At 44.9% G+C, this 25,473-nt stretch overlaps 1 protein-coding gene across 1 annotated transcript; it reads right to left on the reverse strand.

The window, feature by feature from the left end:
- Positions 1–678: 678 nt before the first annotated feature.
- Positions 679–25,473, reverse strand: htr7c (5-hydroxytryptamine (serotonin) receptor 7c). Its single transcript, XM_035638817.2, has 2 exons — positions 24,498–25,473; positions 679–2,823 (listed from the first exon to the last, which is right to left on the reverse strand). Exons 1-2 carry the CDS (start codon positions 24,962–24,964, stop codon positions 2,085–2,087), a joined length of 1,206 nt encoding a protein of 401 aa, XP_035494710.1. The 5' UTR covers positions 24,965–25,473; the 3' UTR covers positions 679–2,084.

Genomic DNA, 25,473 nt, shown 5'->3' on the forward strand with positions numbered 1-25,473 from the left:
CAGTGACCTTTGAGGATTTGATATGATGATAATGTTGACCGGTTGGTACCGGTCCAATACTTGTGCCTCGACCGCAACCTTTCTCTTCTCTGCCGTTAAAGCCCAGAGGTGGATTAGGACACACCCTTAATGCTTAATACTATTTCACTTTTGACGCTGCGCATGACTAATTCCCCACCGGTTTGAGTATCTGCAGTACACCTCCTGACCACGAGGCACGACACATCCCAGACGTCAGACTGTACCTCATCGTCGTCTCTACAGGACAGTTCCCGTCATGAAAGCAGGCAGACGGCTGTCACCCAGGCTCTGAATTAAAGATTTAGCTCCGAGCAGGCGTCTTTCTTCTGGGTCACAATCCTCAAGTGAGTCCCCATAGTCCTTGCGGTAACACGGCGGCCCTTGGTGTTTTCGAATGCTTTCCAGCTTTGTTCCTCGCGATGGATCTATCAATCTCGTCGGCGAGGATGACGAATTCTGTACAACAAAGTGTGCACATCAGGCTCTTGATGAGGATGTGCTCTGCGGAGCTCGAAAGCTAAAGGGGACCCGTGTGGATTGTCTCCTGTTTTGAAAAAATACAACTACAACGTACTGAACCAGTTTGCTTGAACGTACCGAACATATCATCTGACATTGCCAGTGTAGGCCACAGTGGTATTTTAATCAAGTGTTTCTTTATTTACAAAGTGTGAAATTGCTTTGCCCCCCCCCAGCTTGTTCTTCCGAAAGTGATGACAAAGCCTTCAAACAGAGAAAACACACAGGCAGAATCAATCTAACACAATATAAAACAGCAGTTAATTACAAAAATGGTGAAGACAGCGGTACAACTGTTTGGAATTAAATGCACAATATTCTCCAAAAATTGAGGTAGAAAAAAAGCGCACACTTGCTCGACTGTTTGACACTTGACACGGATTCTAAACAGGTCACCGGACAGTTCAAATCGTAGTGTAGCCAGGAGGGAAGGGACCACGTCCTAATTCTAGAGGGGGGGGGGGGGGGGGTCGAAACACCTTGTCACAACCGGTGGAGTGAGAGAGTCTGAGGGGCAATTCTCAAAGTTAAACTGCAGAGTTCAGCAGGTATAGTTTGCTGTATCAACCGAGAAGGTCAGCGGCCGAATGAGGAATGGAACGGCTCGAGGCAAGACAACGTCCACGGTACCTCGGTTCCTGACACATACACCATTGACTTCATATTCAATTTGGACCTCGCGATTAAGTATTTTTAGTTAGACATGGAAACGCTTCTGCCCAAGCTGTTGTTCATTATTCAAAATCTCCTTTTGATTTATGTATACGGTGGCATGTAAGACAAACATGTTTCATGCAGACTGCAATCGAATACTTTCAGTTTCTTTTCATGGCAACAAACACAGAGATTTCGTGAATGGAGAATGTTCCTTTTCACACCATTTTCCACCCGCCTCCATTCACCTGGCATCACCACATGGTGAAACATTTGTGAAACAAGTGCCCCTGTTAAACTTGGTGAGAGGACCGTGCCGAAAAAGCTATGACTGGAGATAACGTGACATAAACAATATCCTGGCACAAAATCGCAATAGACCTCGAAGTGTTCGCCGCCTCCTGTTTGAAAGGAATCTGCGGCGTCCTTATGAAGAAGATGCTCAGAAGTAATTGTGCACAAACAAGGTTTTTTTTTAACTTATCAAACATCAATTTGTCATTGTACAGAAATCAATTTGCTTTCTGTTCTCCGTGAAAGCCCTAGGATGATTGATCGTGCTCACATGTCATTTCCATTGTCGCTTCATTATCCCACTATATAGCTCCGGAGCCCAGACAGAACTGTGACATATGCACAAAAAAAGCAGCGTCGACTGAAGTATGCACAGTGATTTTCTTCTCCGAAATAGAATAACTGGATCGCACACTCGCTGAATTGATTGTGTTGTCTCTCTGTCCTTGTGGAGGGGCCAGGGATCCATCAACGACGACTCCGGTTCCGTCAGTCTGCGTCTTATCTACAGGCCTGCTGTGTTCATGTCGCCCTTTGAGCACCAAGTGTACAAGGCCACCGTGCCCCACCTGTCCATTCTCAGGATGTACCCTGCCTTACACCTTGAGGGCCTCGTGCACGCCCACGGCGGACAGCCGGCGGTTGATGTTGCGATAACGACAGCGCAGAAGGTCGCGATAAGTGGAGCGCAGGTCGCGGTTGAAGAAGGCGTAGATGAAGGGGTTCATCAGGGAGTTGGCGTAGCCCAACCAGAGCAGCGTGCGCTCCAGCCAGATGGGCACGCAGCTGCACTCCACTCCACAGATAAAGGGCCTGGCAGTGGACAGGATGAAGAAGGGCAGCCAGCACACAGTGAAGACCCCCACGATGACCCCCAGCGTTGTGGCTGCCTTCTGCTCCCGCTTGAAGATGGAGATGTTCCTGCGCTCACGGTTCAGCAGGCGGGACAGGGCGGCGCACTCCTCGGCCACACCTGGCGGCTTCAGGCCCTGCATGCGCAGCGCCTCATTAGCCACAGTTTCGAGGCGTTCGCGGCGCGTGAGGTCGGTGAAGCGGTGCTTGGCGCCGCTCTTGCGAGCCGCCCTGAAGATCTTGTAGTACATGACCAGCATGACCAGCATGGGGATGTAAAAGGCCACCGCCGTGGAATAGATGGTGTAGCCAAAGTCTTGGCTAATGAGGCACACGCCGGCCGTGTGGACGTTTTTGGCCCAGCCACAGAAAGGGGGCAGCGTGATGGACGCGGACACCAGCCACACTCCCAGGATCATCTTCGCCATCAGCTGGCCGTTCTGCCGTGCCGGGTAGGTGAGAGGGCGCGTGATCCCCAGGTATCTGCAAGGAAGGAAGACAAGAAAGGTGTCACTGCTAAGGCCCAGGCGGCTTTTCAACACAGGGCGAAAAAGCAGTTGAAGCTGCCTTGATACTTTTCTGCAAAACACTTAAATACAGTGTGAGGGATAGTAATTAACTCATCACATATAACGCTCCCAGGCACTCTTTTGTTTTCATCAAGATTAAGTGCAGTGCAGGAGCATTATATTTGTGTCCACTCATTTCAAAGACAAGCTTTTTCAATGAGATGTCACAGGCTCCGTCGTTGCCTGGTGGGCAATTAGCTGCTTTTTCTTTGGCTTTGGGAGAGCTGATCAAGTAGTGAGGGAGCTATCAATCAGAACAGGCGGCTTAGTTGTGTCAAATGGCAGGTGGCGGAAAACATAAAGATAAAGTGAGGTGTGAGAGGCTTGGATTTGTACAAAACCGGTAAGGTATAGGAACCGTTCTCATCAAAATGATAAATCTGTGCGCGCATCTCAGTGTGTTTTGGCCGTTTGCCCGCAGCCTTCATCGGCATCAAACGCGCCATTGTTGAAAGCTGTGTATCTGAGACTCCAGGCTGTATTTTTCATCTTTTCACTCCATAGTTAATCACAAGATAAAAAGCTTCGGGGAGCGCTGGCCAATTCGCCTCGTCGTCCACCGGTGATGCTATCGGCACATCAGCCTGGAAATCAAGTGCAGCTCAGTCAGCCTGGGCAGGATTCTTTTCACTTTATTTAAGTAGGTGTCGAGCTTTTACACGTGTCCGGTCTGAAAATGTTGCTGTATGTTAACACGGGGGGCTTTAAAGTTTCCACAGCATACACAGGAGTTGTCCGTGGGACAAGAGTCAGATTAGGCCTTTTAACGCACAGTTGGTTTTCAAACATGCTTAATGGCAAAACCACTACGAAATTCATTCCAGTAATACTTTACTGACGCCACCGTGGGGGTATCTGTCAAAAAATAAACTCATAAGTGATGTCAAGAATCATTCTTGTAAAATAAATACATTTCCTGAGACATCTCAAATCATACGCGCGGTCAGTAACTTTGCGCTTCCCATGTGAACTCAGATGACACACTCTGTAACCATGCCCTTCTTGAACATCCCTTGGCTCAGGTCAGTCGTGCTCAGTGAATAATACATAATGACTACTGTTTATTCAAGTGCAATCCCTCCAACCATTGCTCTGCCCTGCTTACAACTCTCAGTCAAGATGTATTTAAGCCTTACGGGGGGAACACATCCCCAAGATGGGTACACTACACGCTGTGGGAATCCTTAATGATGGATAGTCGGCAATGCAGCACTCCTCTCTGAGTGTGTTCTTCAGTCATGACGATGGTTGTGAGAAAGATATTTGTGCGTCTGTGTGGAGTGAAGGGGAAGTTTTCAACAAGCTATGACTCATCCTCGGAACCTTCAGAAAGCAGAACTTTTTTCGCAGATGCACTCTCGTTGGGAACGAACTGGTTTCACGGTCCCTGCGAGGGACAAACAACTGCCCGGTTGGATAATTTAGCACGTATATCAACACTTCATCACACCGCTCCCCTGCATGTATTTCAGCGGGATGGGCTGTTTTGATCACCTGCGGGACCGACGTTGGTTTTACCTCGTGTGTCTTGTCACGGCGAGATTAAACTTTGCTGATATCTGTGAGGCAATACAGCGTAAATGAAAGGTATACTAATGAGCACAAAAAAAAATGAGGTGAATAAAGACAAACATAACCTAAAAGCAAAGCACTGCAGTCAACTAAGTACAACATGTGAAATATGCATAATATGCGACTATACAAAGAACAGGAAAATAAAATGTAAGGTGCGACTGTAAATTAATCTTTTTATTATTATTATTGGAAACAAGCTGTATACACAAGTGGCCTTTTATCAGCGTCGAAGTTGCAGCGGAAATAATTGTCAGCAAACAGTTTATTTACACACTCGGCCAACAGACAATTTTCTTTATCTTTTCTATCCTGTGTGGTTTTGCCTTACTCTTACTTTTGCACTATTTACAAATTATTTATTGTATATATTACTTGTCTTATCTTCTGTTTTGCTTTTTGTTCTTGTACTATTGCACCGTGGGTCCAAGATGAACGTTTTTTCAATTCCTCTGTATGTCTGGAACAATATTGCAATTATTATTTCCAATTAATAATTGCAATATTGATAATTATTTGCAAATTAATAATTTGCAACTATTGACAATGAAGTTGACTTGACTTGAACAGAACAATGTTAGCATTAGCTCTGTGCAGATGCATCTCTGTCCCCCTCAAAGATCCTGAAATCTGAGGACAGCTGACTACAAATCACTACAAGTGACTGTGTCGTTTGAGCCATTGGTATTACAAAAATGTGGATTTTATTACAAACGTTTGAGATTTTTCATTAATTCAACAGATTGGTATCTGTAATATTTGATTAATTCAATTTTAAATGCATAATCAGTACAATTGCAGTGCATTATACAAAATACACAGCATATTTAAAACAGAATCAAGCTAAAAAGTGGCAACGTATTAGAATCACCTTCCACAAAACATCATGTGCTTCACAGCAACACTGAGGCATGCAGAGAGTTTAGAGGGAGTTTTTTTGTTTAGATTTTTTCATATCTCTGGAGGATTTGGGACGTATCCACAGCGGCAGCGGCCCTCGGGGGGGTTTACCCAGGCACAGACAAACAGTGAGCCCGAGCTAATGGAGGATTCCGTTACTTCCACGAGACTTCCAGTCAAGGGCAGAGTGAAGTATTTTTATACTCCGAAAAACTATAACTGGCCCCGGCGTGCAAAGTCTTCAGTCATCTCCCGGAGCAACTCTGAAACCTTTTTATGTTCGAGAGTGGACACACGGTGAAAAATTTACCAAGCCGCACTGGGTTTGGTAGCGGAGTGGTAAATTTAGAGCATGTCCCGTCCCCCCCCCCCCCGAAAGAAAGTGACAGGGGAGGAGGGAAGACTGCCAAATTTACGTTTCGTTGCACAGAAACTTTCCACCGGAGAATCCGAACTCATTCATCTCACTACTGAGGCATTTATAATTCCTATGTCATTGCACAGCAGGGAGATCCAAAATTAGCCTCTGCATGAGTAATTTACATTAAAGGGAGAATATCTTTTTTTTGTGGCAGTCTATTTGTGTGGGCATAGATATGCCAACATTCCCTGAAATCAGACTGTTTTTGTTGAAGAATTATCTCTTCAAAATCTGAGAAAAATGTCACAATGTTCTGCTTCTTCGGCTGGTACCACCAGTCGGACCAACCCTTGACCCAAAAATAAAGCAAAAAAAAATGAAGGCAAAAATAAAAGCAGTGTTTTTTAATTTCTGAAGGTATCATCACCGATTATTCTCGACTGCCCTAGACTGGGGAGTACCAGCTCTGTCTAGCGAGAGTGCTGGGATTTCTCCGACATCAGACAACCCCTAGTCCTTGAGGGAACGCCTCAGCTCTCCGAGGTAACGTCTGTGAGACGGAAATCGAGCCACAACATGAGCCGGGCTGTGATTTCCTCCTCAGCATCAAGGAGCAAAGAAGCAAACCCCATCGGTTTTTCGTGCGGAATTCAGCCGTACTCTTCTTTTTTCTTTTGGCTCGAACGAACTTGCACCTGTTTGTGTCAGGTTCTGTTTTGTTCGCCTACTTCTGCTCGGGTTCGCGTCGGAACGGGTGAGTAAAATAACAGCGGCAGCTTTTCCTATTTTTAAATCTCATTTAGACTCTTACATAAACCCAACTGAGTCATCCACGAACAGACGCACTTTCTTCCCTCGGATCCGTCGGAGGGGCGGCGAGCTTCGGTCAGTCTGGTGTCAAATAGTCTGTGAATACACTGTGGGCACTTCTTGCGTTGTGAGGGAGCCCCGGTGGACGTGCCGGTAGATTCTCTTCTTCGTCCAGGTCATAGTTATCCACCAGGGTGTTGAATCCGGAGCAACTTGTCGTTTCCTGAAGACGTCTCACCTCTCATCCGAGAGGCTCCTTCAGTTCGAAGTAGGTTGTGGTGAATCCAATATTTAACGCCTGTGGAGTGTGGGCGGTGCTTGTTAATGCTCCAGACTGTGTCGAGGACAGTCTTTGGAACTAGTGCGACGAGGGTCGACCTGTTGTTGTGTTTTGGGGGCCACGAGGGGAGAAGTTTGAAAGGTTTTTGAGTCTCCTGGGAAGAGATGAAAGGACAGCATTGTAAGTGGGAGGAAGATGGTGTCTCAGGCCTCCTCCTCTATTCTAAAATAGACGGATTCCTTCACTCAAATACGTACATCTGTATCTTCAAAGTGCCCCTTGTTAAAAAGCTGAGTCTTGCCCTGAGGAGCTCGCTCACCTGTGTTGAGCCGTGGGTTTGTTTAATGGTCGCTGGGGTTAACCAAATCTCCAAATAGAGAAAATGTCAAATGAAATGTCCAAATCCCTTACCATCCCTCACGGAGCGGAGGAGGGAGGAGGTCACACACTCCGCAGAGGTTAAATACTCGAGTTTCACCACAACTTAATTAGAAACTGAAGAAGCCTCTTGGATGAGAGTTGGTTTTTAATATCAGTACACATGGTTAATATTCAGATGTTGAAGATGTGACCAGATATCAGTCCGTACTTGTCACTTAACCCACTTTACAAAAACACACACAGTATTATTATTATGATGTATGTTTATATCGTATTGCGAAATGAAAAGTAGGCTACTGTTTGAGCAGAGTTGTCTTCCCATATTTTCCAGTCTAAGATTTGATTCGTGGAGAAGTATAAAATCAGATTTACGAGAGTGTAAGCTAAAGGTCATCATACTCGTCCCTCTCATCCTCGTACAATTGCTCAACAGTCATTCATTCATTCATCAATTGCTCAACAGATTCAATTATTTCTGCATCAAGGAGGAATAGAGAAATTGCAAATGTTCTACTCGACGACGTAGCTTTATCACAACGCATACCTGCATCTTGCCAAAAGCAGCAAGCAACGGTATAGTACAATGAATGGCACAAGTACTGATGTCGCAAGACTAATACAGAGACAACATGTTGTCAACTAATGTGACAATCACAAATACAGAATCATTTGACAATGCAAGGTGATATTCATATAGTCATATATTCTTTTACATTAGACTGTATATTAGAAAATGATGTTTTGGAATAATCTGGGGGTTGGAGGAGATTAGATGAGTGACGAGCCAGAGACTTCAATTCAAGACATCTGGGCTTCCTATAAAAGTCAGGTTTACTACTGTAAGCTTTTCTACATTTTGAGCTATTTATAGAATTTATTGTGTCCTCGAAAGACACACTTAACTTCACACAGTGCATCCACACATCTGAGTTTTGTTGCCTGTGCCTTTATGGCGTCTGTTCTGCTTCTTCCTGATCGCTGTAACGCATCAGTGTGGATGTTTTATGGCCTTTTCAGCGCAGCACGCCACCTGTCCCTATTGGTGGTTTACTGGCTCCAACAGCAATGGAAATGATGGGCAACGATTAGTGCTGCGGTGATAAACGGATTCCCTCCTCCGACAGTCGGCGTGTCCATCCGGCTGGGTGTCCTTGGACGACAGAGCAAATAGCCTACAGGCTCTACGCAACAGATGAGAGCAGTTTATGGTTTATAGAAGAGATGCGGCAGCAACACAACACAAGCTACTGTAATTCAGTATAACCACAGTCGATGACTGTGCATTACACCCACAGATGGGTCATCCCTATGTTCCTTCATCCCTATGTTCCTTCATTTCTATGTTCCTTCATTTCTATGATCCCTCATTTCTATGATCCCTCATTTCTATGTTCCCTCAATCCTATGTTCCTTCATTTCTATGTTCCCTCAATCCTATGTTCCTTCATTTCTATGTTCCCTCAATCCTATGTTCCTTCATTTCTATGTTCCCTCAATCCTATGTTCCTTCATTTCTATGTTCCCTCAATCCTATGTTCCTTCATTTCTATGTTCCCTCAATCCTATGTTCCTTCATTTCTATGTTCCCTCATTTCTATGTTCCCTCATTTCTATGATCCCTCATTTCTATGAAATTTTGCCCCCATCATAATTAGGCCCTATGTTCCCTCAGCCCACACAGCCTGGTCATATTTTATGTTTTGGACGTGTGACCTTGTATTAATTGGGTTTGGGTTAGGGTAGGAATTGGGTAAGGGTTAGGGACATATGGCCTAATTTTGATGGGGGGAATTTCATAGAAATGTGAGAACATAGGATTGAGGGAACATAGGATTGAAGGAACATAGGATTGAAGGAACATAGGATTGAAGGAACATAGGGTTGAGGTAACACAGGGTTGAGGTAACACAGGGTTGAGGGAACATGGGATTGAGGGAACACAGGGTTGAGGGAACATAGGATTGAGGGATCACAGGGTTGAGGGAACACAGGACTGAGGGAACACAGGGCTGAGGGAACATAGGATTGAGGGAACATAGGATTGAGGGAACAGAGGGTTGAGGGAACATAGGATTGAGGGATCACAGGGTTGAGGGAACACAGGACTGAGGGAACACAGGGCTGAGGGAACATAGGATTGAGGGAACATAGGATTGAGGGAACAGAGGGTTGAGGGAACATAGAAACGCTCCCCTCACAGACGACAGTTTGAGGAGCTTTGTTGAGCAGCGAAAAACTCCAAGTGGGGTTTACTCAAAATAAACTTTTTGTTCAACATGTAATCTAACCACGTCTGAAGGCAAAGGTTTCACTGATCTAAATGACCACTCTCGAAGGTGGGTTTGAAAAGGCTGCCGTGATAATGAGGAGATTTAAATGCGAGTGACTTTTGTGCAGTGTTTCATGGGAGGTATTCATACAAAAATGAACAGAAGTACAATTGTTGAGTAAGACGTAAAAAGAAAAAGACCTTCCAAGAGAAGTTCGGAGATTAATTGCCTGCTTACTTTCTCATCTCCACACGTCCCGCCGGTCACGGGTCAAATTCTGTTTTAGCGGTAGTTGAGCGTTTTGGGGAAATAATGATTTGTTCTCTTGCCAAGTTAGATGAAAAGACTGACACCACATTACATAAAACATTTATCCCTCTATATTTACTATGAAGCTGGAGCTAGTGGTTGGTTAGTTTAGCATCATGACTTGTAACAGAGGTAAACAGTTAACTTGGCTCTGTCCGAATCTATTAAAATCATACTCAAAACTGTAAAAACATGCTCTGGACATTTGGGTCTTAGTGGCAGCAGCACCCATTACATTACATTACATTGCAACAAGTGCATTCAACCATGAAGATATTACTCAAAAGTGCAAGAATTAATACAGTACATGAACATTAATCAAATGGGCATAAAACCGCTTCAAGTGCTTATTTGTAATTAAAATTATTTTTTAATGTGTGTGTCTAATATAATTAATTCATAAATTCAGGCAGAAAATATGGTTGTCTAGCGAATACCCGGCTAAGGAATCATCTGGCACCTGTAAATATTCACCCTAACCCGTGGTGCAGGTAGACAGATTTTGTGGACCAACTTTATTCTCTATTTAAAGTTCTTTGTCAAACACACCACTGACTTCCTGCCCCCTATCTTTAAATGACTCTACTGCATTGCAGAGCTGACTATAGTTTGTACCTTTCATTTTTACTTTGATATAAACTTCCCGTCACACACATTATTTGACATAGTTCTCTTCCCAGCTCACTCCTCCGACTGACTGTCTGCCGCACCGGCGGCGTCATCTGGCCCCTCGCCTCTCGCCGGCGCTCTGACCTCTTCGCCGTCGGGATTGCGGCATCGCAGAAACTATTCTCGGCTCTTCTGGTCCTCAGGATAGTTGTAATGCGCTCTCAGGTTGTTCCTGATCTGTGATCCGCGGCTTATTGCTCAATCTGTCACACACTGGACAGCAGTGCTATAACAGTGTTGGCTCAATTCATTCCTTTACTACTTCTAAGTGTTTTTTACCGTTGCTGGCGGATACGTTATCATCAAACTATATTTTCTGAATACATTTTGACAATAACTAAGAGTGCTGTTATGCTGTAAATTATTTGGTGAAGGTTAGGCAACTAGGCCTTATATACTGGACACATGTTTATGCTATTAATTTTATCAGTATAATTTTTTTATTGAATTGGATTGATTTTATTCAGTCATCACACATAATACACTAAGTGTAAACAGTGTACACAAAGTCTAGACAGTCATCTTCTGAAATCATGATTATCTTGAAAAATGCATGATGCATGATTTATTCTCTTCTTGTTAAACTATGTCTCCTAAAAATTGCATTTATATACTACAAAACTGTTCTCTTCTTTATAGTATGTTGACAACCATATTTTCTGCCTGTATGATCCACGGCAATGTTTTCAAGTCTCACTGTTTCTTGATTTTCTCTCTACCTTAATTCCCATGGCTTCACCCATAAATACATATGCATTACAACAAAGAGGCTATATTTTGGACCGACGCTGTAAGGAAGCCAACTCGATCAACCAGACGTCACGCCTCGTGTCTCTGGTCTTTTGGCTGCAGCGCGTGGTCGGCACCGCTTCCCGAAGCCAGAATGTTTTTCAAAAGGGATAAGACTAAGACAGAACACAGCTTCCTGTGTCACTGGGGTCCACAGTAGTGGAATTTAATCTACCTCACTACGCCATTTACTTTTTTTTTGGGGGGGGGGGGGGCTGTTTGTTAAGCATTTAGCCATTTCCTGCTTCTTGTCAGTTCTTTAATGGACTTCCATTACGGAGGCAGCCGGGGTGACCAGGTTTGCTTTTGCGGACCTTTCTCTCTTTTGAGAAAATGGCATTTGTGCGTGTGCACGCCTGTCATATACTTATGTAACTAAGTAGATTTACTGAAATACTGTACTTAAAAACAATGTTGAGGTACTTGAACCTTTTACTTCCATTGTATACTTCCACCCCACTACATTTCAGAAGGAAATATTGCACTTTCTACTCCATAAAATGTATTTGACACCTTTAGTTACACAGTAAAACGGTATAACAAGCTTGTAAAATACAATAAAGTGTCAAAGATTAAACCAGAGGTTTCTAAGTGTTCAAGCAGCAGTGTGAGGTCGAGGTTACATTTCACTTGTCAATGAGTATAGTTAACATCTCGGCCAATTAGCGATTTTCCCCTTTAAACTTCTCGCGGGCATGGTTTCATTTCAGTGTCTCATATCTCACCAAAAATCAAAGAAGAGAAGAAAAGTCCATAAACTGAAAAGCTTCTTTCCTCTCCCCGCTGATTTATCTGGTGTCCCTTTTGTCAAAGTGTGTATAAAGTATGTAAATCTCGCTCCACCGCCAGCTGGTGCAACAGTAACATGCTGATGACACCCTGATGCCTGAGTATTAGTCATCTAATGGTGGCATATATAATAATATATAGAGGGACAAAACCTTATGTACAGTACGGTTACTTCAGAATTTTTACCTGTAATGAAGTATTGGGAAATTGCTCTATCTGTACTTTTATTTAAGTAAAGGATCGGAACACTTCTTCATCCGTTAATTTGGCATGTATAGTGTTATTACTGACCACCGCAGCAACACGGTAATAACCCACAAATTTGCCCAACCCCTTTGGCGAGATCTCAAAAAGCTCCCTCACATATTAATAAACAGTCCCAGCTCCCTCTATTCATTGCCATACAATGACTCGAGTCTGTTAGTGGACGGTGAATAAGTATCCGCCAGCGGTGCTGGTCTCCCTCTCCTTTTTCCTGTCACGATGATGTGATGGAGCGAGAGTGAAGACGTGAGCCCCTCCGTCTTTGTCACCTTCCCTTCGGTCCTGTCACCGAGCGCACCCACTCTCTCAAAGGACACCTCGAAAAAACGAAATAAGCTCTGAGGGCGTCTCAGATGTGGGGGGGATGAATCTAATTCTTTGCTCGCTCCGGTTTTACTCATGACCTTTTAAAAACAAATATATATTTTTTGTTGCCAAGGATACCACAGGCAGCTCCTCTTTTGAGCCGACTCGCTTTCTTTCAATTTGGCACGTAGCCAGCAGTGAGTCTAACTGAAGCGGGTGCACAGCCCATTATATGTCATCGCGCCGTGGCTCTGCAAATGGAGAAGGACAGTGAGGAGGAGTTGTGTCTATCTTGTTTGCCGAGTCAGTAGACACTGAGGACTGCTCTGTTCCACTTCCCATTCTCTTCGTGACCTTTCGTTTTTGGGACATGAAAATATCACAATATTTTTTTAACTATACCTGTACCATTTAAGATGAAGAAAAGGTTTCTTAGAATTCGGTCTGGCATTTTAGCCACAGGATTTTTACCTATTAGATTTTTTTTTTTATATCATAAATCACATTTTCAAGTTCATATCTCATCTGTCCATTTTTTATTGAGCTGAAAAACCGAGCAACAAAACATGAAAAGCCGCGAGGCATTCATATTCAATCTTGTATCAGCAGAATGTGGCGTATACCATGAGGTTGAACAGCATTATTAGAATTGAATGAAACATAATTAATAACACAAAACATTGCTGTTATTAAACAGAATTCTTATCTTACCTCACACATGCATGAAAAGATGTTCAGTGCCCTTATCATACACAAATTTCCACTGTAATTAAAGTGCCCCTATCATACATCCCAGGTCAGGTCCACAGCATAGGGAGTCATGCAACGCTGTTCGCACTCGTTTGGTTCAAATCAGGATGGCAGAACCGACACCAGTGTTACTGCGGATAGAGCAGTTTTTTACGGGTGATTATGGCAGTGACATTTCTAACTCCGGCTCTTAACGGTGGACTAATCACAAAAGAGTGGACCAGCAGACCGTCAGAGCAGACGGGGCTTTTTGGGAGGCGGGCCTGGAGCTGGAGTGTTTCAGACAGAGGGTGAAAAATAGATGCTGAAGTAGTGAACGATATCATCCATCCATTATCTATACCGCTTCATCCATTAAGGGTCGCGGAGGGGGATGGAGCCGATCCCAGCTGACATCGGGCGAGAAGCGAGTTCACCCTGGTCAACATACAGAGACAAACAACCTTTTCACCCTCACATTCTCACCTATGGTGATTTTAGAGCATTAGAGCGTTAATCTGGACTGTGGGAGGAAGCCGGAGCACCCTGAGAGAACCCACGCATAGAGAACATGCAAACTCCACACAGGAGGGCCGAACCCAGGACCTTCTTGCTGTGAGGCGACAGCCCTAACCGCTACACAACCGTGCAGCCTAGGGAAAAATATGATACAATATAAATAAACTTATTCTTGTAGACGCCCAAATTCAAATAATGAACCTGTAAATTGTTAAAATATGAAAACTTTAAATGCACATATCCTCAGCTTCATTTGAGGAGTTCACAAAGTAACAAGTTTTATTTGCAAATTCAAATCTTCTGAGTTTCTTCAAAAGGCAGATGCAAGTATGGGAAACAATGCCACAAATATCGACTCAAATTCCATAGAAATAAAACGGAATCCATCTGCCCCGATGCATCAAATCATTCAAATTCTTTCAACGCCCATACCTTTTCTTCATTGTTTCTGTGTTATGTTAAGGACCCTGAGTTGCCTTGTTGTTGAAGGAGCTCATAGACAACTGCTGGGGACGCCAGCGATAATCCAATGATTGGATTGGATGAACAGGCTGGCTGTGTCGTTGGAAAATATGCAACCAATAAACCAAATCAAGTATCACAATGGGATGACTTTATTCTCATCTAATGCCAGATTATAATTTAAATAAAATGTGATAGAAGCTTCGTTGCTCACATTAGCGGTACTGATACTGTTGTTTTTCCGACAGAAGGGGGTAAACTGAATGTAATTTGACTTTGCACCAGGTGATAAACATCAACAGATGACGGTGGTGGAATCTCTGCTCCTGTCTGAGCGGCGAACACCAACCAGACGAAAAGCGATGACTGATGACAGGAATACTCATTACAAGAGCAATTTCAATGCTGTTTATCTTGCCCATGAGCGGCGAGAGTGTGGAAATAAGTTATTCATACTCTTCCTTCTGGAAAAAGCCGATTTCAATGCGCAGTATTACACTGATTCACCTCGGTGCACGCTCATTTGAAGGCTGGACGAGCAATTACCATTATACGAGAGCAAACACAGCTGTAACAACCAGGCCATAGTGCTGATAATATTAATCCGGTGAAATAAAGGTCACTTTTGTGTTGACGAATCAGTGCACATAATGACGGGTGAGAAACTGTCCATCTAGACATCGTGCTGAACACTGCCATGAGTTTAAAATCAGCAAAAGAAATGAAGGTGAGTGCATCTTAACTGTTTATTTAAACTACTGTGGACTACATGAAGCGCACGCCTCCTAATTCCCGAAACGCAACCTGACACACTCCCCTTTAGCCAATCACTTCAAAATGTTCTTTCTCTCTCCTTCCATTCAGCTGTCATTTCAACACTGCCCATCACTGCATGACCCACCTGTCCTACACCCCTGCAACACCTCGTGTCCGCCTGGTCATGTCCCATCAAACCCTTCCACCAGAAGCCCTCCGCGAGTCGTCCCAACTCGGTGCTCCCTTCCTCATCATCGCCACCAGTGTCTCGGCTCCGGTGGAAAGTCACCATTGTTTATTAAAGGGACAGTTCAGTGATTTTGAAGTGGGGTAGTATGAGTTACTTATGCATAGTTAATATGTCACCTTATGGAGATGGTGATCAGCGATGTCATTTTACGGAGTTCAGAGGAGAAGTGGAAGTAGCGAAAGTCTGAGTCCCACTGTTGCAGAGGGGACCACCGGAAAAAGTCTTTTTCGACACATTTATAAAGGTTACCTAAACATAAAAATATCCATTCAAATGTACCCCAAAGGATGTCTTTTTTTCAATGCTTTAGTTTGCCGCCAGACAGACGTTTAAGTTTGCACTTTTTTTTCACGCGTACTCCGGCCATGTATTTGCGGAGTGATACGCTGATTCTCGGCACCGGCGCGACTTGGCCGTGCAAGCAGTGAATATACATCAGTAAATACATCCTTAAGCGTACAATTGAACGGATATTTTTTATTTCAGGTAACTCTTTAAAAATGTGGCGAAAAAATACGTTTTGAGCAGTGGGACTCAGACTTTCGCTACTTCCACTTCTCCTCCAAACTCCTTGAAATGACATCGCTGATCTCCGTCTCCATGAGGCAACTCAAACAACCCCAGTTCAAAATCACTGAACTATCCCTTCAAGTACCTAGTTCATTGGACCGCCTCGAAGGTGTTGTACTTTGTGCCGGGGTCCGAGCGTCAAGGCGTATTCCTACTGTTCACAATAAATGTGATTCTATTCTAATTTACTCATTCGTTTCTCTTCAAGTCTCTCTTGAAATACCATCATCCCAGTGGTCCATTCATCTGTGTCCATCTCTCGCCGGCCAGATCATTGGCCCCAAGTTCACATGTACTACAGCGCGTTGAGTGACACGGGCCACCGGTTCCAACACGGGCCACCGGTTCCAACACGAACGTTGGACAATGGGGAGCATTATTAAGGATCGGCACCTGTGGCAGAGTGTGGTGAGAGATGGCTGACCTTCGATGCTCATTCACCCCGGTGGCCATTTAGAACTAGCAGGCAAAAATCAATTCGCAGAGCCGTAAGGGGAAATAAAGGAGAGAGAGCAGGATTTCCTAGTCAGTTCAACACACACTCACACACGAAGTTGAACTTTGAGGTGGCATAGAGCAATAGCAAATAGACACAGGCACACCCCACACCATCCAAACCAAACACTGCCAAGCTCCGTCAATGCCTACACGCTAACAGAATTACAGTCTTTAAGTTTTCTGTGCCTGCTCAACATTTAATGTGTGCTATTGTGTTGTTTAACGGACAGAGCAGCGTCCTAAAAGACTCGTGCAAAGGTGGTTCGACGATGCGCCTGCAGCTGACAAAAACACGCTCGCCACAAAGTGTCCAACAGCATCCGAGCACTTCCAAGTGTGATTCCATCGAAGGCTCGAGAGCAGCCACTGACGGATTCTCGCGGCAAGGTTCGCTTTAGTCAACTGCCGCTCCCAAGGTCAAGAACGAGCTGCCTCTGTCAACCGTCACCCCAATGTTAATGCACTGGATTGCATTTGCTATTGCTTATGATTGGAGTTTTATTTATTCCCAGTGTGTCACATTTCAAAAAGTACAGGGCTCGCATACAGTGCAATGACCTAGTTAGCAGTCAGGTCTGGCCGTCGGTATCTTGCTCAAGGGCAGTTTGGCAGCGATGAGGGTTCCATAACTCATTTGCCATTTTGCGGCAGGAATACAAACTCCATGCGCTGTGCCGGGGGTCAAATCACCAACTTCAAAGCGTCGGAATTCAGCTACAAAGTCACAAAGAACACGTCCATCATGCAATGCTCTCGGCCAGTGAGTTTGGAAGTAACTGACAAGTGCAAGAGAACAAAAGACAAAACAAAACCATTCACTTGAATGGTAAAGTGGTCTCAGACTTTTTGGATCCCCCCCTATATGAGGAGTGACGTGACCGTGAGAGAAATATGAGACAGTAAATGAATGTATAAGAGCCGTTGCCTTTGTGAGCGTTGCAGCATTATGCTCAAAACAGAGACACCAGGCAAAAACATAGATACACGTGAATGTGCACTTAAAAAAAAAGTGAACTTCTCGTTGACCGGGACCATTCATACAGAAAGATTTCATTGACCACATGAATATTCACTTCATGCACACAGATGAGCCAAATGCCAAGAACTTGAGTTGCATAGTTATGCGGCAGCAATATGCGAGATGTTCAAAACATATTATTTGCAATCCACAGCATGGTGTGCGTGCGTGTGTGTGTGCGTGTGTGTGTGTGTTTGCAGTCGCTAGGCTCCATCAACAGGAAACCCATTATCTCTCTGCTTGGTAAATGCTCAGTGGCCCTTTGTTCAATCTTGATGAATAATGGACCCCACCTTTGTTATGCCAAACACAAAGCAGGATTTATGCCACAAGTCGAGCGGCACTTTGCCCTTTTCGGATTCCCGTCCCCGGAGATTGCTAGGTGGAGGGGGTGACGAGCGGGGGAAAGGCAAAATGAAAACTCAGATCTCTATCGATGGAGGGGTTTCTAATCCGTCACCCTCCCTGTCAAATCGCAGAGGAAAGTGCAACATACCTATACTGCTTCGGACGTATAATGATTGGGTTTCCCCCAGCCTTTTTAGGAACTTAAGGTTTCAAACTGGTTTCGTCAAGACTGTTGTCATGAAGCGGCTGTTTAAATGTGATTGCGGTCCAGGGCCAGTAGAGGGCTCCAGCAGTATACTCAGAGGGATAACATAGGGTGCGGTGGAATTGTCAAATTTGCTTAGGAAGTTTCCTAAATCTTGAAGTGACCCGGAAGTATTTCATCGGCAGCCACGATAAGAGCTGTTCGGATTCTCTAAATGCATAGGAAAGGTGCTTCAGTGCTTCCTTTCCTATCTCCTTAAGCATAGGGTACACTGGACCTTCCTATGCGAAAGGAAAGGAGAAATAGACGACCCACAATTCATTGCGGGCAGCGATATTTAACGTGACGCGCCATGCACGGACGTAAAACGAATATGAATATGAACATGACCCAGAAGAGCAAACGTCATCATGTAAGCTAACGTTGCCTATGAAGCATTTACATCTGATGTCACGCGGTGGTAATACACATGATGGATTGAGCCGTCAGACACGAGAGACGCATCAATAACATCCGCTGTCGCAAAATGACGTAGTGTAGTGTAAGTCGAGTGTGATTCTTCCTAAGTCCTATGAATCCTCCTTGACACCTCTCCTTGACCTCATGACGTTTTCCATTGGGGTCAAGGAGTAGTAGAGAGGAAAAGACGATAGGAAGGACGATCCGAATCCACCCGTAGGGAGTCGGGTGCAGAGCGTTTATGGCCGAAGCCGTAAGAGGCCGCAGCCTCACGTCGATCACGTTGTAATGTTCCTGCCAGTTCTTGAAATAAAGCCAGCGCAACAGAAGTCGAGGTGTCTGCATTCTGGCAATCGATTTCCAAAGATATCACACGTAGGTTCCTCAAACTACCTCAAACCCACGGAAACATGAAATTGGGGTCAGCTGGTTTCCATCCAACAAGGGGGACATGCAAATGATTCGAAACAACAGCAGAGCAGGCCAGAACAACCCGCTTCATGAACTCATTTTGCATCCGTGAAAGCGCTTTGGCTGGATATTTGTGTTTCCGCATTTTGTCCCATTAATACTACATGATGCTGAGCTGGATCTGGTTCTGAGCGAAAGAGCTCACCTACTGTGGGCACGGCTGATTTAGGTGGCTCCCAACGAAGACAACCGATGAATGAAAAAAATGAAGAATATTTATGTGCCGTTTAAACAAATGTAGCAGTCTGAAATAGATATATATATTTTTTTTTATTTGAATACATAAATAATGCCAGCCTCTCTGCAGAAGGCATTGTCTCATTTCTCCCCCGTCACCTTTTTCCCTCACTGTGGAGTGTCCCTCAAAAGCTCTCCACAGATCTGTGAGGGACAATTGTCAAAATTAACAACTTGTTTTCAACATTTGCATCATTATGAGTATATTAGCATGCCGACATTTGCATTTAACACAAAACCACTGCTTTGAATGGAACCGCGCAGGGCGGCGAGGTTTTGAAGGAGACTGTTGCTCTTGATTTGCTTTTTTCCTCCTCCTCTTGTTTTGGATATCCTATCACATTCAGTTAACTCTTCGCATTTCTGCCCTTGTTCGCTCCGCAGACAACAGAACCAGAAATGCAATTAGAAGAGGGAAGGACATTCAGGGACAAACGAAAAAGACGGGGTGCACGATAATAACCACACCGTGCACGTGTGTGCACTTGAGTCTGGCTCAATTGACCTCTATACGTCTGGAGCGGTAGTCAGACACTTCACCCACACATCTGTTATCAATAATCTGCAAGATTGCAGGATCTTGTGGGGATGAAAAAATACTTGGACATGACATTCAGCAATTTAAGAGACTTGGAGTGTAATTTACATTTTAATGAATACTGCCATTCTGACAAAGTATTATATATATACATATATATAATACTTTCTAAAATAGCACTATATTAGAATTTATTTCAGAGATGAAGATTCCTGCTAATAAACATTTGGATGAGAAAACGTTGTGCATATGTATATGTTGTTGGTAATGGCTTGTCTTTCATTTTCATCTCACATGTCCTCGGCTGGTGGACAGAACACTTAATATCTGCTAAATATGGATACTTCCTCTTGCAGTGAATGCAGCGTGCTGGGGCCATGCTGCGCCTGTTGTGGCCGCCGTACGTGCGGTACCAAGCCACAACTTAACTTATATTTGTTTTTTAACAAACTAGTTGCTTACACCGTACTCATACTCTGGTAGAAGAGTAAAAGGACGACCCCAGACTCAACAGACAAACAACGAGCAGCCGCCATCACGTTGCGCTCCTTCTCTTGACTGTTTCTGCTCTCAAACGTTTCAGATCCCCTTTGGGTGTCATTCCCACACACACACAAACACACAGACACACACACACAGACACACACACATCCCATCTGATCGCACGATCAGTGGACAATTTGTCTGTCACTTCATGTGCCTGCGTGGTAAAAGTCAAAAACAGAGCTGCGGTTGACAGCACAAGCAGCATGTATCAATGATTAACTTGCCAAAGGCATTCTCGCACCATTTTTTATTTAATGGTGCGATGGAATATTTTGACAGCGGCTTTCCCTCGAGAAGAAGTGCCTGTTTACAGGGTATGGGCGGCGATACAGTCGGTTTTAAACTTAAAATGACGTGTCCTCTGTAAAGAGGAGGAGGATGGTTCGTCCTCTCCGTGTGAAATATAGCTGAAGTGGCTTGCAACGTTCGAACGCGTCCGTTGTGGTTGAGAACAACGAGCGAGCACTGGTTTCCCCTGGGACGGACTTTTGCGCGCTGACCCCGCCAAAGTGATGATCATGTGTACAGTGCAGGTCGATGCGGGAGCCGCGTGGGAACTCGGCTCGTCAGTTACACACCGGTTGGCACAGAGCATGTGAAGGCTGTGGCTAATCCCGCTGCCACTAATGGGCGATGGACATTTCCTTCCCTCAAATCCCCTACAGGAGCTGAGGGCGGCAATCACATCCACACTGTATTTTATTTAGTCTGAACCCTGCCAGAGAAGTTTGCTTTGCTGCGGTTTATGCGTCATTCCTTCTTGACCCCACATCCCATCCATCTATCACAAGTTCCCATGCAGTTCAACCAGGCTCTATTTGATTTGCAAATGTAATCAGTGTCTGTCTCCTGCTATACCAAGCTCCTCCGATTCCCCCAGCACTGTCTTTTCTTAGACGGCTGAGGACCCACAGAGAAGGACTACCCTGCCGTCCCACTGTGGTGAATAAATCATTCACGTTTGACTTTTGAATTATTGAACGTACAACATATTACTCTCTGACTGCGGCCAAAAGAGATACTAACTTTTTTTTTAAAGAGTGGGAACGAACGCAGCTAAGCCTTTGCTGAAAGTGCATGCGGGGATATCTAATGGAAATAGCAGTCCTAGACCTACATCAGTCGAGTCCAGAGACCTTGGATACATAACTTTTCTTTTATTCTCTTGACAACACTCAGACCGGACCTTTTCGATGGCACTGGCTCAGGGCTGCTTGGTGTTCGCTTCAATTTGCAGCGTTGAATCTCCACTTAAAGAGGCCGGAGGTGACGAATGGGTACTCATCCGTAAGCATGGCTTTCACAGCACTTCCACATATAGCACCGAATCAATGGCAATGCCGCCCTTCTGCAGTCATTGCGACGTGACCGACACATGGTCCCAATAGCCCGCTGCTGTTTAGTGAGAACATTCGCTAAACCAAGTTTTAAAAAGGAAAGGTTTTGCTTTGGTAAAGGAGTGTCAATGGGTTGGACTTTCAGATTGGAAATTAATGCGGGATTATTCTGTTCATGTTTTTAGTGAAAGGTGATGAATATGTCGAAAGGTACTTGTTACCTCCATTATATCTATAATACATACTTGTATTTTGAGAGGGAGTGGGTACAAAGACATTACAGGTGGTTTAGGCCATCGTGGGAAATGCTACAATTCAATGAGCAGGAAAGTTTAGTTCGAATTTTTAACACGATTCTTGCATTAGTGTCATAACATGATATGGTAAATGGACTGTATTTATATGGCGCTTTTCTATTCTTATAGGCCACTCAAGCACAAGCCACATTTACACACATTCAGACAGCGCTGCTGTTTACCCAGCTTTCTTTCACATCACATTCGTTCACATTAGTACGCTGCCGGAAGAGCCGCCAGAGGCAATTCAGGGTTAAGTGTCTTGCCCAAGGACACATCGGGGGAAGCCGGGATCGAACCGCCGACCTTCAGGTTGGCGGTTCGACCGACTCTACATCCGGAGCCACAGCCGCCCCATTGTATATGCATTGATGCCGTGATGTAAAATCACATGTACCATGATGAAGAATTGTATTCCAATTGCCTACATTTAATATAACATTACAGTTAGTATCGAATACCCTAATCTAGGTGGCTGTGTATTGTAATGTTACAACATTATTATTATAATTATTTTGAATATTTTGAATGCACCTTTTTACAACAAGTTGTGGCTGGTTAAACTGGTCTCCATTTGGATGATGAATATAAGAGAAAGTCTATTCAAGCGGGACGACAACAGTCGCTCCGACAGCATCTGTGTCCAGCCGGTCGAAACGCTGCAGGTTCATAAATTATTTGGCCCTCATACCCTGGGGACCACTCCTCTCGTACCAGGTTGCCCGTATTGGCATAGACTGTACAGCGCAGCCCAGAAACCTCGAGGAGTTCTTGACAATCAGCATCACACTCTCTCTCTCTCTGCAGTAGAGCGCCTCGTCTCAGGGGGGCCGTATAAGCCCCCCCCCCCAAAACACACCTGTTCAATCCCTAAGCCTCATTTGCGGCACTCCACACTGTTCTGCTTCACTGCACAACGCATGTCCTTGGGTATCCCATAGATGTCAGTGAGCGAGCCCTAATCAAAGCTCATCGTGTGTCTAATTGGCAATTCCCACCGTAATGACGTATCTGTGATTCTCATTGTGAAATCGCCGGCCAGAGACGAGGACAAGTCCGATTTCACGGAGATCACCGAAAACAGTTCACACAACTGTCTGTGCTGAAAACGAGCACAAACACAAATAATTTTAAATTCTCCAGTTGAGTCTTATGTCTGGCCAAAGGCAGAGATTGGACCTGTGATGTGGTTTCGGTGCGTGCGTGTATGTGTGTGTGTGTGTGTGTGTGAGTGTTATTTCACAGTCACAACATCCACTCTATCATTTCAGACGGGATCATCACAGGTGGGTCCGTTTTTTGTTCTTTCTGATTATATACTACGAGCAATTCAAATCTCTAATCACAGAAAATGGCCTGTGACTCCTGACGGAGCTGGTGCGCCACTCTTTCACTTACAGTAAATCCTGCCTTCGCACGCAGACGTTGCGTAACTGGTTCCATGCTGGTGGGCAGCTCATGATCAGACTGAGTGGCCAATGATGAAACACCACGGTCTCTGTCCATCCGTCTTCAGTCATCACTGTGACCTCTAACCTGACCTCCGAAGGGCTTGTCTTCATCTACCCGACTAATGGAACCAGTGTTGCTGACTGGAGCCATCACACTTTCATCACAGCATATCTGTGATCCGTTTCCTTCCCCATAACACGATTACCCGTCTGCATATACGAGCGTGAAACGTGCATGATTCTGGAGTGCGCTAGCGCCTGATTGGCAAGTGTGAGGGAATAATCAGATTGTCAACACCAAGATGTGATTACGGAGGCAGAACGGTGACACCAAAACACTTGATTCATTGTGGGGTTTAGTGGGGAGCAGTGGACATGTCTCATTTGTCTCGAGCTCTCAGCTCTGACATTGTGAGCGCAGAATCCAAAGAGCTGTGTAGTGTGCATGTGGGTCTTAACGGACCTTACTCAGGATTGACTTCCCACATAGTTTAAATATAGAAGTTGAGGCAAGGTGTGAGCTGTTTGTTAACTTACTTTCATGGGTCATTTTTGAATAAGACTCATATTTATGTAAGCCTATGTGGTGAGTCAGAAAAACAGCATTGGGAGTTGCTGCAACAAATGCACAGTGAATTCAGCCGAGTTTAATTTGACTTTATTGCAATGTACTTGTACTTGTAATGATAAAAATCAGTGTCGCGCTGTGCGCCCTTAACAGAAATGTAGATGCTAAGTGTATCAGTGGCATTGCAACTGAAACCACTATGAGGTCGATGATCCGACATGCGTAATCAGCCTGAAGGAAACTCTGCCCCATGGTCAAGCAAATTAATTAAGCGTGCAGTAAATGAATCGCACTCTTGCGTATTCATTTTCTACATCAGTGGCTTTGAACGCACAGATGATCCGAGCAGCCGGTTGATCTGGAATGAGCCATTCAGGGGCAATCATCTGTAAAAACGCCCATTTGTTTGATAATGCGTTACGATCACAATTCATCACTTCTGTTGACACTTGAACTGTTCCCACCCTCAGTGTGCTCAAGTGGTTTGGAGAGGCTCATAAAAGGACGTCTATTCTCCGTGCCATGTTAGACGCTAGGCGCACCGCATGCGTAATTTCGGGCGCCCGCTGCACGATGACAGACCAGAGCACCGAGGCAGCTCCTGTGCACATGACAACTTTGGAAACTCACCGGTCCACGCTGATCACACACAGGGTCATGATGGAGGCAGTGCAGCACATAACATCCATGCCGATGAAGATGTTGCAGAACACCTCCCCAAAAAGCCACTTGCCCCCGGTGAGGTCCGTCACTATTACGAACGGCATCACAACTATGGCCACGGACAGGTCCGCCACAGCCAGGGACACCAGCAAGTAGTTCGACGGCTGCCTCAGCTTCTTCACCACGCACACTGCGATCACCACCAGCGTGTTGCCCATCACGGTGACCGCCGTGATGATCGCCAGCATCACCCCGATGACGATCTTCTCCGGGCGCCCGAAATCCAGCAGCTGCTCCCCGCACGATTCGTTCCACATGGCCGTGGGACTAATGGGGACGAGGACGTTGTACAGAAGCTCCAGGGTGCCATTGATAACTTCGGAAATATCCGCTTTCCTGTTAAAAGTGAACTCAATTCCCGAAGTATTGAACATCACGACAACGTGATCCCGGCGGGGATGCAAGGGACGCCTCGCCAGCGCAATCCAATTACGCGCATATTTGGATATGTGTCACCTGCTCTCGGCTCCCGTCCAGAGGTTTCAGACTAAGGCTGTTGCAGCTGCAACACATCGGAGCTGCCAGCAATTCCGAGAGCAATTCAGAGGAGTTCTTGGCTGATTTGTGTATTCAAAAAAAAAAAAAACATCCGTGTGAAGTGCTACATAGATGCGCTGTCCATTCCTAGAGCGCAAAAAACCTCTGCTGCAAAACTAGGAAAAGCAAAAAAAAGAAAAGTTACAGGATCTAAATCTGGCTCCTCCAGAAGTGCTTGTTTCTCACGCGGCAATACCCGGAGAAAAAATGGTCTATTTGGAAGAGCGGAGCTGCGATAACCGCACCTCACCATGTGACGCATCACTGAAGACGCACAGAGAGCCGGCAGAACACACACAGGACAGAAGAGATACTACAGCACACACTATCTCTTTATTTCAGGGAA

The sequence above is a fragment of the Scophthalmus maximus genome, chromosome 3 (genome assembly GCF_022379125.1).
Source record: "Scophthalmus maximus strain ysfricsl-2021 chromosome 3, ASM2237912v1, whole genome shotgun sequence".
Lineage (NCBI taxonomy): Eukaryota > Metazoa > Chordata > Actinopteri > Pleuronectiformes > Scophthalmidae > Scophthalmus > Scophthalmus maximus.